The following is a 14,654-nucleotide window of genomic DNA, read 5'->3' on the forward strand; positions in this document are numbered from 1 at the left end:
GGCTGAAGTAGGGGGTTATGTGCTGAGCAAGGTAGGGGGTTGATGGATGCCCCTAAGTGCCTGGGTGTACCCTAGAGCACATGGGTGGGTGGGTTTTGCAGCCAGACTTTGAGAACCCAATGCTGTTGGCTATAAGAATGGGGAGGCACCACTTATTCTCAGACCCCTGTCTCAGGTGGCTAGATGGAGCATGTGGAGCCCCCAGTCCTCAAGCCCTTGATGTGGGTAGTTGAAGATGCTGCTTAATGGGCAGGGATGTGTCCAATGTCACAAATCTGCCACTCGCCCTTAGCTTTTGCAGTTGAAAATAGGCTTCAGGTATACATCCTGTTGTACTGTGCTAATGAGGGCCTATGCTGTTGAAATGGGCCCACAGAGGTCTAGGTGGAGTGAAAGGCATCCAAAGTCCTTGGACCCCTTATGCCTGTGCTTAGGCAAAGGGGCTTCCCTGAATTCCCAGTTTAGAGGAGCTGGCAGATTATTTTTTCCACATTTATTATTTTGTTCCCTCTCCAAAGCTGGGAGAATGGCTCGGGACACACGACAGGTCCCACTTCTGGCCCAGGGGACAAGGCAATTGCTGAAACCAAACTGGGATCAGAACAGAGTGGCGAGGGGGCAGGTAAATGGGACAGAAGTACTTCTCAGAGTGGGGAAGGGTTTTTGTGATCCCGCATGGTAGGTTAGATGCTTGCACTTAACTTTGGCTTATTCAGCACTGCTCCTCCCTGGTTCCGGAGGCTTGAGGATACTCTCCACTGCTTGGTCTTTCCTGTTGTGGAAAACACATCCTGAGCACTACTGCCTGCCTCTACCTGCCTGCACCAGCCGATCCAGCCTGCACGGTGGCAGCCAGGTCAGGTCTGGCAAGTCCTCTCTGCTTCTGAACTGTCTCTCCCTCCCCCTGCTGCTCAGTCCAGCTCCTCAGTTTTGTCTTTGATGTTCATATCTCCTGGATTGTCATATATAATTGATTCACTTTTTTTTTTCCAGGTCTTTGTTGTAAGAGGGACCACAGGAAACGTCTGACAACTCCACCATCTTGGCCCCCTTGGCTGTAATCTTTACAGCAGCAGATCATCAGGCCTCTCTTCCACAGTGCCATTGGGTAAGTTTGAACTGTCAACCTTTAGGTTAGTAGAACAAAAATAATTTGCACCAACTACCGGTTGTGGTGTGGGTGTAGGGGTTTTAGGTATGTAATACATTTCATGAGATACATGCTGACTATTCTAGTAGTGATAATAATAACACCACCAATAATATCTACTATTCTATGTACCTTGTACTGTGCTAAGGACTTCTTATGGGCTACTTGATTTCATCCTCAAAACAACTCTATGTGGGAGGTATAATTATATGTCTGTTTTACAGACAAGAAAACTGAGAGTTAAAAGAGCTAAGTAGCTGTACAGTCATATACCAAATAAGAGGCAAATTAGAGTCTAATTTGAGTCTACCTGAGAGCAAGTTCCAAGTTCCCAAGCTTTTTATTGCTTCTCACAAAAGCTACCATTTTACAACCCAACCCATACTGACAGTTCAAAAAATAAATATTCTGAACCCAAAGAAACCACACACACACACACACATCATTTTTAAGTTTTATTTATATTTCTTAGTTCAACAATTACACACTAGCCAACATTATTATATATTTACATGCTGAAACTGGCTGCAATAAGTTTAAATTCAAGAAAATATTTCTTATGTGTTACTCATTTATAATCCTCATTTTTTACTATTTCATGTATACCAGAGATTTTAGTAGGCCTGTTTTTAGAAAGACATGAAAATAGATGCAATGATATCCACTTGTGTTTTGCATTTCTAGCCATTGGAAAATGTGCATTATGCGCATATTAAGAAAGGCTACAAGGTAATTAGTAAGGCTGATAATCACTACATTGTGAAGAAACTAGAATATCACTTTTTATAAAAGGACAATTCAGAACTGCGCAAGGGACAATATTCATAACAGAACTATTTAAACACCCATGCAAAGGAAAAAAAAATGTTATGGATTTTGAACTATATGCAACCTTGTTTTGAATTATTTGTAAAATGGCTATGGTGTAACTCCAATTGAATGGAAAAGGTAAAGACACAAGGTAATGGAACTGTCAACTTGCTTCAAATGGTGCAAGGATGAGGACTTGGGCATCAGATTAGAGGACACGTGGCAGGAGAGTGGGTTTGATTTTGGAAATCAAAGGACACAAATTTTTTTTCCCATCATTTGGAATCATATTTGTCTTTATAACAAAAGCATTTCTCAAAGCAAATTAAAATCTGATGCCAGAATTTTGTATATATCTACAGAAGCGTTCTACTTTAATTTCCAAATAACTAATAGATATTTTAGAGTGCTACATTTTTTCTTTGAATGATTTTAATAGGGCAGTATGTTCATTAGTGTTCTGTTGGCGCCTTACCATTTTTTACAATTTTCTAGTGCATTTGGAAAGCGTTTTTTTTTTTTTTTAAACTTTGGTGTGAAGCAGTCTTTTTTTTAATTTTCCTCCCTTTCCTTTTTTTTTTTTTTCAGTAATACAGGAGTCTTTGGTTTAAGGGAACAATACTATCTAAAGACAAAATACTATTAAAAAAATTCTATTGGTATGTATTGTGTGTGACAAATTTCTGAAACAGGTATGAATAAGAATTTTTATTTCCTGTAGTGTCATCAATATAAAATCGTACTCTTTGAAAATTGAGATTTAAGCTATAACCTTTGGTTTCTTGAACTCTGACGTATAAAAAACTATTAAGTTATTAATGATCATTTCTGCTTCTCCCAATTGCCATTTCTAGCTACAGTTATCTCTTGGTTGTTACATTGACTACATACACACTACAGCATTTCCCATAGGGCAGCGTGAGGGGTGGGAGTGAACAGGTGAGAAAAAGAAAGAGTCTCTGTGTGTGTGTGTGATAGCAAATTGAAACTCTTTTGTCTGGGATCCCAAACTATGCAAAAGGGTGTTTAAATTACTCTGCTCGGGCACTGCAATACTGTACTTAGTAAAAAATAAGGAAAATTTAAGGAAAAAACCTAAACAATTATTTGTATCTATTATTGACTTCATTTACAGCATGTTTAATGATTTACATAATATTGTAACACATCAACTTAAGCCATAAACAGAATTAGCACTTTGTCTTACCATAAAACACAAATTAGAAGTTAAACATATTTAAGAAATCTGTTTTACTATTTACTCAGTGAAAGTTATGGTTGCTCACATTACATGTACTCTGTACATTTAGCAAAATGGCATGATTGCTACAGTTTATTTTGCCTTAACCAACATGGTGGGGTTTAAGGGTTTTTTTTTCTCCTCCTCCTAGGAGGATTTTTTTTTAAAATAATTTTCTGTTTTCTTAAGACACTTTTGTTTTCAAATCAGCAATGAACAATGTTATTTGTTTCCTTTAAAAAGAGAGCAGTTAGACAAGTAATGTGAGAACTAGTTAACCCCCGATGTTCTGAGGTTCTATCGTAGTGTCAGACTGTGCAATGGTTCGTTAAGAATGGTAGCATTGATTTGCTGATAGAGAAGTGCTCAGTACCCTGTATTACTTGCTGCAATATGTTGATTTGGTGGTTGCCAAATTAAAAATATTCATACACCAGCTTAATGAAGGAAACAAAACACATTAGCTTATTTCTTTTGTTTTCCAACATATGAATGCATATATATGTATGTATGTTTATATGGATCTATATATACACATATATACATGTGGATATGTTGTAAGACCTGCTTTTGTTGATGTTATTTTACTTTTTTCATTGCTGAGTGTGAAGTTAATCATGAAATTGGAACACAGTTACCTATAGAAAATGGAAATCGTCATAGATGCCAATTTAATGCAGGTCTTGCTTAAAATAAACATGATTCATTTCCCCATTAGGCATTCTGCTGTACTTTCTCTGTTGTGCTTTTGTAAGCTGACAGATTTTTGTGTTCCTAATGCTAGAATGTAAAGTCTCTTGGTTCATAAACCATATTTATTCCCTTAGCACTGCTTTTGAAGAAATGAGGAGAAAAGGTCTAGATGGCACTGCTTGAGTCTTTTAAATTGCAGTAGGAAGCATTGTTAACGTTCCTTATGCAAACACATGAGTATGTTGCATGAGTTTTCGATTCAGAAAATGCATTTCATATCTATTAGCAGTCATATACAATATATATATACAGATCAAGATAGAAGATTTCATTTAGACTGTGCATTTTAGAGTCAGAATTTGCCTATTAATTTCACAAAGATGAAAAAACACCTTAATTGCTGGCTATCTGGCTGTTTTATAATCAGAAGAAAAACTATACTTATATGTATAAACTGATAGTAATACCATACCAGGATTGCCAAGACACACCTTTGTGGTCCTTCAACTTAACCACTAGATATCAAGCTGACTGGTTTTCATAGAGTTATCCAAACCTAGCGTGCCCACCCTCACGATGTGGTAACTACGTTCCAATTCAACATGAGAAAAAAATATATTTCGAGAATAAAGTCTACATCGACTGTTATCTCTGGGCAGGATGAGTGAGTTGTTTCTATCTACATGGTTATTGGAAGCCAATACATGGTTTTCATTCTACGGCATCTGTTCCAAGGTTGAATTTTTAATCTCTTTCATGGTTTCTTCATATTACTGAGAACAGAAGCTGGAGAGGACCATTAATCCTTAAAAGTAATCCACAAATCCTTCTTTTGAAAACACCCTATTAAATTCAGAAATAAACTCATAGGGAACTGTTGCAGAGACAGCTGACATTGTGTGGGAAAAACAACCTGTTTGTTAGCTTTGTCTGAGCTCTATGTTAGCATATTTGAATGTCTTCCAATCCAACCTGAACATCTAAGACATTTCTAATTCCCTTAGCTTTTCTCTCTCATGGTTGTCCTTTGATTAGATAAGCTACGAAAACCACTTAGGTATGCTGTCAGAAGCTTGTCAGATTGAAAAAAATAAATCCTTCTCGCTCCACCTTTTGCAGCCAAACATCTTACAGGTATACCAGATGCTGTGTGGGGCTTTTAAGGGCTATGCTTGTGCGCTGGCATTCATTTCGTTACAAGTCATTTCTGGATCTTCTGATCTGCTCTGGGTTATTAACTCTAACTTTAACCACCTCGGAAACAAGTTTTTACAAAAAAATTTTGGCCACCATGCATGATGATGTTCAGAAGTCTCCCACTCTCTCAATGCCAAAATGGAAGTGAACAAAGAGACTGGCCAAATTGGTTTCCTGAGTCTCTGTCTTGACTTCTCCTATGTTGCCCCCACTACATGAGAGCCTTCCAGAATCCAGTGAGATCTATCTTCCCAAAGGACCATTATCACCTGAATAAAGTAAGCTTAGACCATCTTAGAGTAAGCATGTTTGCAGGGCATGGCAGATAATGTTTCATAAGCACAATGCCATCACAACATCATGTTTCGGCATAAAAATGAGGAGTATCTGGATATGACTACTTTTCAGGGAATGACTGACAATGCTACCGAGCCTTCTAAGAATATCTTCTAAATAGTTCCTCTCTTATGTAGGTGGAAGACTAGGCAGAGAAGGTGAAACACTTGGAATCCGTCTTGCCAACATGTGTACAAATCACTTGCATTTTAACTGGAAAACCACAAGGACCTTGGTGTATTCATTACTTAGCAGAAGCAACCCAAATGGTATGAAATGGACCACAGGATAGGCCAGCAACTAAGGTATTTTAGCATCACTTTTGTCCTGGATTGATCTGCTCTCCAAGTCCTACATCAGGCTGTACAACTAGTTTGAAGAGCAACCTAGTCCTTGCTTCCCATGGGCTATCACATCTTAGTTTATATAATAAAGCCAATAGACGATGTTGAAGAAGGAAAAAACCACTGGGAAGAATATGCGAGACCACCGATCAATGGCATTCACATCGGTCAAGTCGGGGATGGTGATTTTCAGTTGGGAGGCGCGTCTGCGCAGGTGGCTTTTCTTTTGTGCTACATGTCGTTCCAGGGCGTTTCGGCCAAAACTATGCCTGGGCAACCCCGCTTTCCGGTACTGGATGGTAGCGGCATCGTAGGCCAGCATTGTGCTCCTGGGGTCTCCAAGTCCCATTACAGCCTCAGATGTGGCCATTTCATTTTTTATCTCAAGGGTGCTCAGTAAGATGTTCTCATGGGGGTCCATCTGCAAGGGAAAGAATCAAATAACACAATCAAAACAGTATGCCTTTACTAGTTGTTGCTATGCAAGGCACCATGATGGGTAGTTTAGGTAGTTTTTATCACAGGGTTAAGAGAACTGGCTTTGTGCTTACATCACCTGAGTGTGAATTGAGGCTCTGCCAATCTAAGACAGGAGTTTCAGTTTCTTCATCTACTAAAAGGCATAATAATCCAACCCTATAGGATTGTTACCACAGAGTCTTTGCGTGGTGCAAATGGTTAATGAAGGTTTGAATCTACACAGAGGTGTCTTGGAAGAAAGGCCTGGCAATCTACTCCTGAAAAATCAGCCACTGAAAATCCTATGGAGCACAGCTCCACTCTGACACATAGGCTGCCAGGAGTTAGAATGAACTCGATGGCAACTTTTTTTTTTTTTTTTAACTAATAGTGTTCTCATTATTCCCACTTAAGGCATGCAGAGAAATAGAAGACATGATACCCGTTTAAAGAACTTATAGTCTTGATACAAACACATAACAAATTAAATTGTACTAGGCTTTACATAGTATTGGGGGATTAATTATTGTACTTGCTGACAACCATAATTACAGATGGATTAATGACAAAACTAGAGCTAAAAATCACAGCTAAAATTTATTAAGCCCTTACTGTGTTGGCCACCCAATGAGCTGAGCAGAGTTTTGTCTAATGTCATTTAATTGATGTTTCTTAAAACATACAGTTAGGTGGTACTATCTTGGATTTGCAATGTCAAAATAAATAAGGTAAAGGAAGAGTTATGAATAATATGAAAGCAGTCAGCAGGTGCCTTGCAAATATGCAATAGAATTCAGAACAACAAGGGACTTGGAAATAAGAATTTGACAGCTGTTGGTGGTGGTGGAGATGTAAGTGGGGTGAAGGGCCGACTTGAGAGTAAGCGGAAGGGGGCAAGATTAGACAAGACTAGAGCAAGCCCAGAGTTGACTCTGCTAAATTGAATTCTGGGCCCAGGGAGTAGAATTAAGTTGGCTGTATAGATAGAGTGCTCCTTTTCTATCTTAGATGATTTCTTCTTGGCAAAGCTAAAAGTTAGGAATGAATACTAACATCATGATTCCTAAGCTATTAAATAAATCATTAATTTTTTTGTTGTTGCTAAGAAGGAAAGATTTGTGTGCCTTATACGTAAGGGGTCTCAACTGCCACATAATAAAAACTAGCCACAACAAGTTATTATTAACGACACATACAAACTGTAGTGGAGAATCAGTACATACCAATTGCCAGAAAAATTTCTGAAATGATAAAATAAGGGAAAGGATGGCCAATGATAGGTGTTGATGATATATGGAAATAGGAGGCGTAACCAAACACTTGATTGAAAGATGCCATGCTCTGAGCTTCATGAATTATGCAGAAGGCAAAAAGAATGTTGCTAATATTATACACTAACAATTAGCTTTCAAATGTGGTTTAATAACCCCATATTATAAATTAAAATCTTTTGAAAAATAGAAGCTATAAAATATGCAAGGATATAGTAATTGACCAATTAATCTCTGCCAACAGATCATGCTTTCTGTATATTTGGTTTATAGCAGCATTTTGCTGGTGGAAATATTAAAAAAATATATTCTTAAAATTAACCTTAAAAGTTTAGAACCTTTAGAAAAAGTTTATAATCTTTAGATCTGTTGTGTTGAAACAGATCTGTCAAGCAAGAACCAGATACTGGCCTTAGCACTTGGTTCACTTGCCGTAGGGAAAGAAAAGAACATTTAAAGGCACCTGCTACATGCCAGTGCTTTGCAGAAAATGTCTCACTGAACATTCAAAATCATCCTTTGAAAAAGGCACTGGTCAAATTCGCAAAGTCAGATGGCTACTGTATGATGGAGCTGGAATTCAAACCTTGACCATTAGAGCCCAAAGCTTGGGGTAAGGGGTGTGACTTTCCAATACTCATCAACAGCAAGGCTAATGGAAGTGGGAACTGTATCATCTCCTGCTGTTATTTCAGACAGTATGTTTATTTTCTGCTCTGCTCTGAGTTGTTCACTCATACTTTAAACACCTAGGAAATAGCCTTTTCACCAAAATGTTTTTGGCCAACAGGCATGTTGATGTTTAGAAATGTCCCCTTCTTACTTGTTGAAAAATTGTACTAAGAAGAGTTATAATTTCACATCAGAGCTAGCTGAGTTAGAAATATAAAACTTTACTGGCAACTGTAATAAAAACAATGGCAGCAGTGGTCTACCATTAAAGGGAGTTTATTTAATATTAGAAAAAATTATCCTTGGATAATTCATTTAATTGCAGTGGGTTTCTGTGACCTTACCTATGAAATTTAAGAAACAGAATAGGTAAATCGCGAAGTCCACTGATTCATTTATATATCCATTCATTCAAAATTTAAACCATATTTATTGGACACCCACTGTGTGTCTGGTATGATGCCAAGTATTGGAGATAATGTGGTGAGAAAAAGAGCATTGTTGTCAGCCCCCATGGCAGCTAGGGTCTCCAGAAAAAAAAAAAAATACTGCATTTGGAGGCAAATTATTGGAGTTCTTTCTCCTCCATTTGTTATTTTTGACCTTGGAAAAATGACTTAATCCCTTAAGTTTAGCTTTCTTCAACTATATTGGGAGTCTAAGAATAATATTTATATCACAGAATTCTAGGTGATTATGACAGTATGTGGGAAACTAACACACTACACAAAGTTGCCTGTGTAGGACATACTATGAATGCAATAGTATATATATATATAGGCTCCAGTGAGGTAAGAAAAAGCAATTGTAACTATCCCTAAAGGAAAAATTAGTACTCTTGTAGTGTCTCTAGAATAGAAACCGTCGATGAGTTTGTGAAGTTAATCACATCTACAAAGGAGCCCTGGTGGTACAGTGGTTAAGTGGTCAGCTGCTAACTGAAAGGTTGGCAGTTTGAACACACCAGCTGCTCTGAGGGAGAAAGATGTGGCGATTTGCTTCCACACATTACTGGAGATCTTCACAGACTGAAGTGGGAACGTGGTTGTGGTGGAGTGAGGTGTATTTGATCAATTTTTGGAGTGCTACTCCTTAGCTTCTGTCCTATTATTAGAATATTTTAACCTCAATGTATGACTCCTTATATAGACTCAATTAAGGCCATTAACAGTCAAGAAACAAATTAACCTGAATAAGAAAAAAAAAAAATGTTTTCAAGAAAATCCTTCCATGAAGCTGTGAAGTGAAGAGGGATAAAGTTTAAGTATCTTCATTTCTAATTTACTTCTCAATTAACAAAAACATGGATGAGGCTTAAACAGGCTGTAGTTGATTCAGCTGCACTTAGGGTTGAGCCCTAAGACACTGCTTTGATGACCCCATCTTGTCCTTCGAAGGACCAGTTTTCTCCATCAGTCTTTCATATCCTCTATCAAAAACAAACAAACAAACCAGTTGCCATCAAGCTGATTCCAACTCATGGCAACCCCATGTGTTTCAGAGTAAAACTGTGTTCCATAAAGTTTTCAATGGCTGCCATCTTTCAGAAACAGATGGTTGGTTCTTTCTTTCAAGGCTCCTCTGTGTGGATTCGAACTTCTAGACTTTTGGTTAGTAGTCAAGTGCTTAACTATTTCCTTTACCCAGGGACTCCTACCCTCTATCAAACCTTATGTAAAGCAACACCAACCTTTTTCACACTCCTCCTCAGAGATTAATTAAGCCCCTCCTCAGACACCACAGCATGCTGTCCATTCATCCTGCTGTCTTTTTCATCACAGTTTATGAGTGTTTTTTTGGAGGACAGGTATAATGGCTTAGTCAGCACCTGGCATTCAAGTGTTTGGCTCCCACTGAAAAAAAGCCCAGTGCCTTCCAGTCAATTCTGATTCATAGCGACCCTATAGGACAGAGTTGAGCTGTCCCATAGGGCTTCCATGGAGCAGCTGATGGATTCAAACTGCTGACTGTTTGGCTAGCAGCTGAACACTTAACCACTGTACCAGCTCCTGCTAGGAGGGGGGATAAGTGTAGTGTTTCCAAATTCAGATTCTTGGCTCAGACAATTAAGGTTTTAATTCTGGATTAAGACACTAGCTTTGAAACCTTGGGCAAATCATTCAACCCCTCTGAGGTCAGTTTTCTTCTATGTTAAAAGGAGGAAAATATCAATACCAATCTCCTGGGGCTATCTGAGGTGATTAAATAAGATAGTGCATGCAAAGCACTTAGCCCAGCTTTGCACATAGTAAGCACTACAAGAATTGTAATCCATCTTGTTATACAAATCCAATAACTATTCTTTCAATGAATAAATGAGGTCTTCTATTATCAATTTTAAATGCCATGGACTGCGTAAACAAATCAGCATTTTGACAGTGTCAATTACTTAGTGCTGAGAACAATGCTTAGTACATAGTGGACATTAAAAACTTTTGTTATCATACCTAGATTAAAGGTAATAAAGAAGTCAGGACAGAGTTACTTTCAAATGTTGAAACGAGACAAGCAGAGGTAGAGATGGAGTACTGGATTCACAGACACTACTCTATGTACCAGTTTCACAGAGCCTACCACAGGGCCCATCAACATCCTCTTGACTACAAAAGAAAACAGAACCCAGGAGGCAGGGAGGAAGAGGGAAGTGGAAGATGTCTCCAGCGCCAGTGTGGTTGGAGAAAGGGGCTCGCCTGTATTTCCTCATGATACTTGGACATTCCACCTTCATGCTCATCAAAGGTAACTTCAATCTTTCCCCCACAGACTATGCTTTTTGGCAAGGAAAGAGACAATGTCTCATTCACTGTTGTATCCCCAAGCACCTGGGATGGTCCCTGGCACATTGTAGGTACTCAACAGATATATGCTGATTGGATGAGATGAGTTTTGTGACCCTTAGTAACTCACTCACCCTCTTCAGGAGACATCAGTGAAATGGAGCTTATCTTGTAACACAAGTCTGAAGATGGAAATTGCATGGACCTATCTCTTGAGTTCCTTTCTTGCTATAAGGCTTCTTCCTCTACTCATTCAAGTATATTTCTGAAGGGACCATGCCCAGGTACTTGAGAACTGGAAATAGCATTTCCCATAGAACCCTGGACTACTCTCATGACACATACCCCATTCTTACTCCAGGGGAAGGAACTCAATGAGCAGCAGCAACTACAAGGGGTTAAGCACTTTACATATGGACCTCTTTCAGTTATCCCAAAGCTCTTTGGGACAGGTGCTATTCTCATGCTGCAGAAACGAGGGGCAGTGACATTAAGAAACTTAATGCAAATTCACACAGGGAATATGTGGCAGAGCAAGAATTAGGCTCAGTTCTCTTTTCATTTTGCTGTACTGAGGTGCAGTAGCAGTTCAAATAACCCCTGCAGTACTTCGTGGCTCATAAAAGAGGACCCTCTCATTACATAGTAGGGCAGTTACCTGGAGGCTTGCAACATTTTCCTAAGTAAGTGTAGATGAGAGTATCTGGATTGAAATATGTCACTAAAGGTGAGAGCTGGTGTAAAGTTCCATTAAATGAAGCACTTTCAAATAAACATCTGTAGCTTGGCTGTTTAACCCCTAATCACCCCAATTTCTGTCTGGGGAAGCACCACTTCCCTACTGTCAGTTTCTGAGCTTCCTGGTATGGCTGTAAGCCACTCAGTATGATCCTGGATACATTGATTGGTTCAGGGATGTGTGCATGAGCTTTTCAGAGGCAATGGTATGTCATGAGATTTTAGATGGGCATAGCAGATGAAGACTCTCACATGTTTCTGCTGGACTTGTATCTAGAAATATGTGGGTGTGAATCTGCTAAATCTGCTGAGATACTTCAACTGCAAAAGGGGATTATAACTTGGAAAGGAGCCAACACATGGCGAAAGAGATCCATGACCTACTGATACTGTGTCTTTGTAGCTGGACCTGCTATGTTAGCAAAGTCAACATTTTTTTTTGCTTTTGCTTAAGCCAATATGAGTTTTTCCCTCTGTCACTTGAAACCCAAGAATCCTAAACAATATATAATTCATCTCACTTAAGGTTCTTCACAGCCTTGCAATACAGGCAGGGCAGGAATTACAGGCACTTCAGTTGTGGCAAGAATTTTTCATAGCTCAAATTGAAGTTAAGAAAATCCATCATGTAGAGTAATACAATCTTCATCATGGAGACCAGTGTTGGTTTCGAATCTTTTTTTCTGAGACCTAAAGCACTAAATTGTTGCTAGGTTTGAGTGGCTGGTTATTCAATTGACTGTACTTTCCTTTCTTTCTCTTGTCTTGTTTAATGTTCTTTTCCCTTCAAAAAGTGTGAATTGTGCTGGAAGCAATGTTATAAGGTCAAGGGCAAAGGTAACAGTGGAAACTAAGAGATTGTTACATCTTACAGTGTGGTTTAAAGGGGAAAAGTACCTTCAGGTAATTTATTAGTTTTAGCTTGCAATAGTAAACCACTTCACAGTTTATTTTTAATCTTCTTTTTTGTTTCAACAGAAAAAAATTGTTATTGTAAATGTGAAATTCAATAGCAATTATCATTCCTTTTTCCCTCTTTGAAACATCTGTTTTCAAAATGCAATTGTTTGATAGGAGGTTTTTCAGAGAAACCTATTGCAGTATAGCAGAGCAGGCTGCATTTCCATTTCACAGGGCGGGAAGCTGAAGCTCAGAAAAATGAAGCGAGTTACTTCAAATCTTACAGGTAATAAATAATAGAACGAGTATAACAATTCTGGGCTGTTGATGATCAATTTCAATGCAATAATCTTCCATGCTGCCTCCATACTATTTTAAAATCAACCAGTGAAGCCTAACTCAAGTGGTGGTTTGGTGGGTGCTACAGTCTATTGCAATGGTTCCCAAACTTGAGCCTCCATCAGAATCTCTTCAAAAACATGAAAAAAATCAAACCCGCTGCTGTCAAGTTGATTTCGACTCATAGTGACCCTAAAGGACAGAGTAGAACTGCACTATAAGGTTTCCAAGGAGCACCTGGTGGATTTGAACTGCTGACCTTTTGATCAGCAGCCATAGCTCTAACCACTACACTACCAGGGTTTCCAGAATCTCCTCAAGGCCTTGTTAAAACACAGATCTCTGGGCCCTATTCCCTTACTGAACTTCTAAATCAGTAAGTGGGGTGAGACTCAAGAACCTGCATTTCTAACAAGTTCCCTGGTGATGCTAGGCTGCTGGGCTGGGGGCCACACTTGCAAAGCTGCCAGTTTACTAGACAGCAGCAGCAGGATATGACCTCAAATAAAGAAGTTGTTGAGGCCAGAGAAATAATGAAAAAGCTAAAGGTTCTGACCACATTCCATACCACCAAGGAAAAAGTCGGCTTTCACAGAGAGAACATATATAACTTCCATATGGTAATGCAAATGGCTAACGTGCTCAGCTGCTAAATGAAAGGTTGGAGATTCAAGTCCATCCAGAGGTGCCTTAGAGGAAAGGCCTGATGACCTACTATCAGAAAAATCAGCCATTAAAAACCTTATGGAGCACAGTTCTACTCTGACACTCATGGGGTCACCATGAATCAGAATTCACTTGATGGCAACGGGTAATATTGAGTACTAGAACAAGGCTTTACAAAACTATCATATTTAATATTGAAAATATCCTATGACGGAGGTATTATTAATATTCCCATTTAAAAATGAGGAAAGAGAGGCGGGGCCAAGATGGCTGACTAGGTAGAAGCTACCTCGGATCCCCCTTGCAACAAAGACTAGGAAAAACAATGAATCGATCACATACATGACAATCTACGAACCCTGACCATCAAACACAGATCTAAAGAGTTGACCTGAGTGACAGAGACTGAGAATGAACAACCACAGGGAAGCATCGACTGTTTTCGGATCCTGGAGCCAGCATCCCAGTCAGGAAACCTTGGCGCCGGGCTTTGGACTGGGCGCAGGGGAGCTGAGCACGGCATCCTGAGACGGTGCAAAACACAGGACATGGCCCTAACCCCCAGAAGTGACCTCGGGGGAACCCCAGCCAGTGCATGCAGACAGCGCAGCGACGCGGCTGACAGGAGGAGAAGTCACCGGGAGGCAGTGATTGGTTTTGGAGCCGGGAGTGTGGCATCCCAGCCGGGGAACCTTGGCACTGGGCTTTGGACTGGGAGCAGAGGAACTAATCACAGCTTCTGAGACAGCGCAAGCATGGGACGCAGGCCTGACCCTTGGGGGCAATCTCTACCCGGCCAGCTCACACAGTCCACGCGCCCCTCAGGAATCTCAGATAAAACAGTCATCCCAAGCAAGATAAGTAACTTTGTCTATATTCCAAGGTACTACTCTCTCCTATTTATCTGAACCCTCCCCTCCCCTTCCCAGGCGGCTTCATTAACATTGGAATTTCCTGAGCCATAAAGTGAACTGCGCTGCTGTTTTTCTTTCTTTCTTTTGGTCTTTTCCTAACCCATTCTCCTGGCCTGAGAGAAGCAGCTACAAAAAACCCAGGGACCAA

General features: G+C 39.6%; 1 protein-coding gene across 2 annotated transcripts in view; it reads right to left on the reverse strand.

Annotated features, from left to right (window-relative positions):
* Positions 1–1,087: 1,087 nt before the first annotated feature.
* GABRB2 (gamma-aminobutyric acid type A receptor subunit beta2) overlaps positions 1,088–14,654 on the reverse strand; it is a 297,656-nt gene continuing 284,089 nt past the window's right edge. For both annotated transcript variants that reach the window (XM_064279025.1, XM_003404636.4), the window contains one exon: positions 1,088–6,191. In XM_064279025.1, coding sequence (XP_064135095.1) covers positions 5,844–6,191 — 348 coding nt within the window. In that variant the 3' untranslated portion in view covers positions 1,088–5,843. The remainder of the gene's footprint in view (positions 6,192–14,654) is intronic.

This window comes from Loxodonta africana, chromosome 2, assembly GCF_030014295.1.
Source record: "Loxodonta africana isolate mLoxAfr1 chromosome 2, mLoxAfr1.hap2, whole genome shotgun sequence".
Lineage (NCBI taxonomy): Eukaryota > Metazoa > Chordata > Mammalia > Proboscidea > Elephantidae > Loxodonta > Loxodonta africana.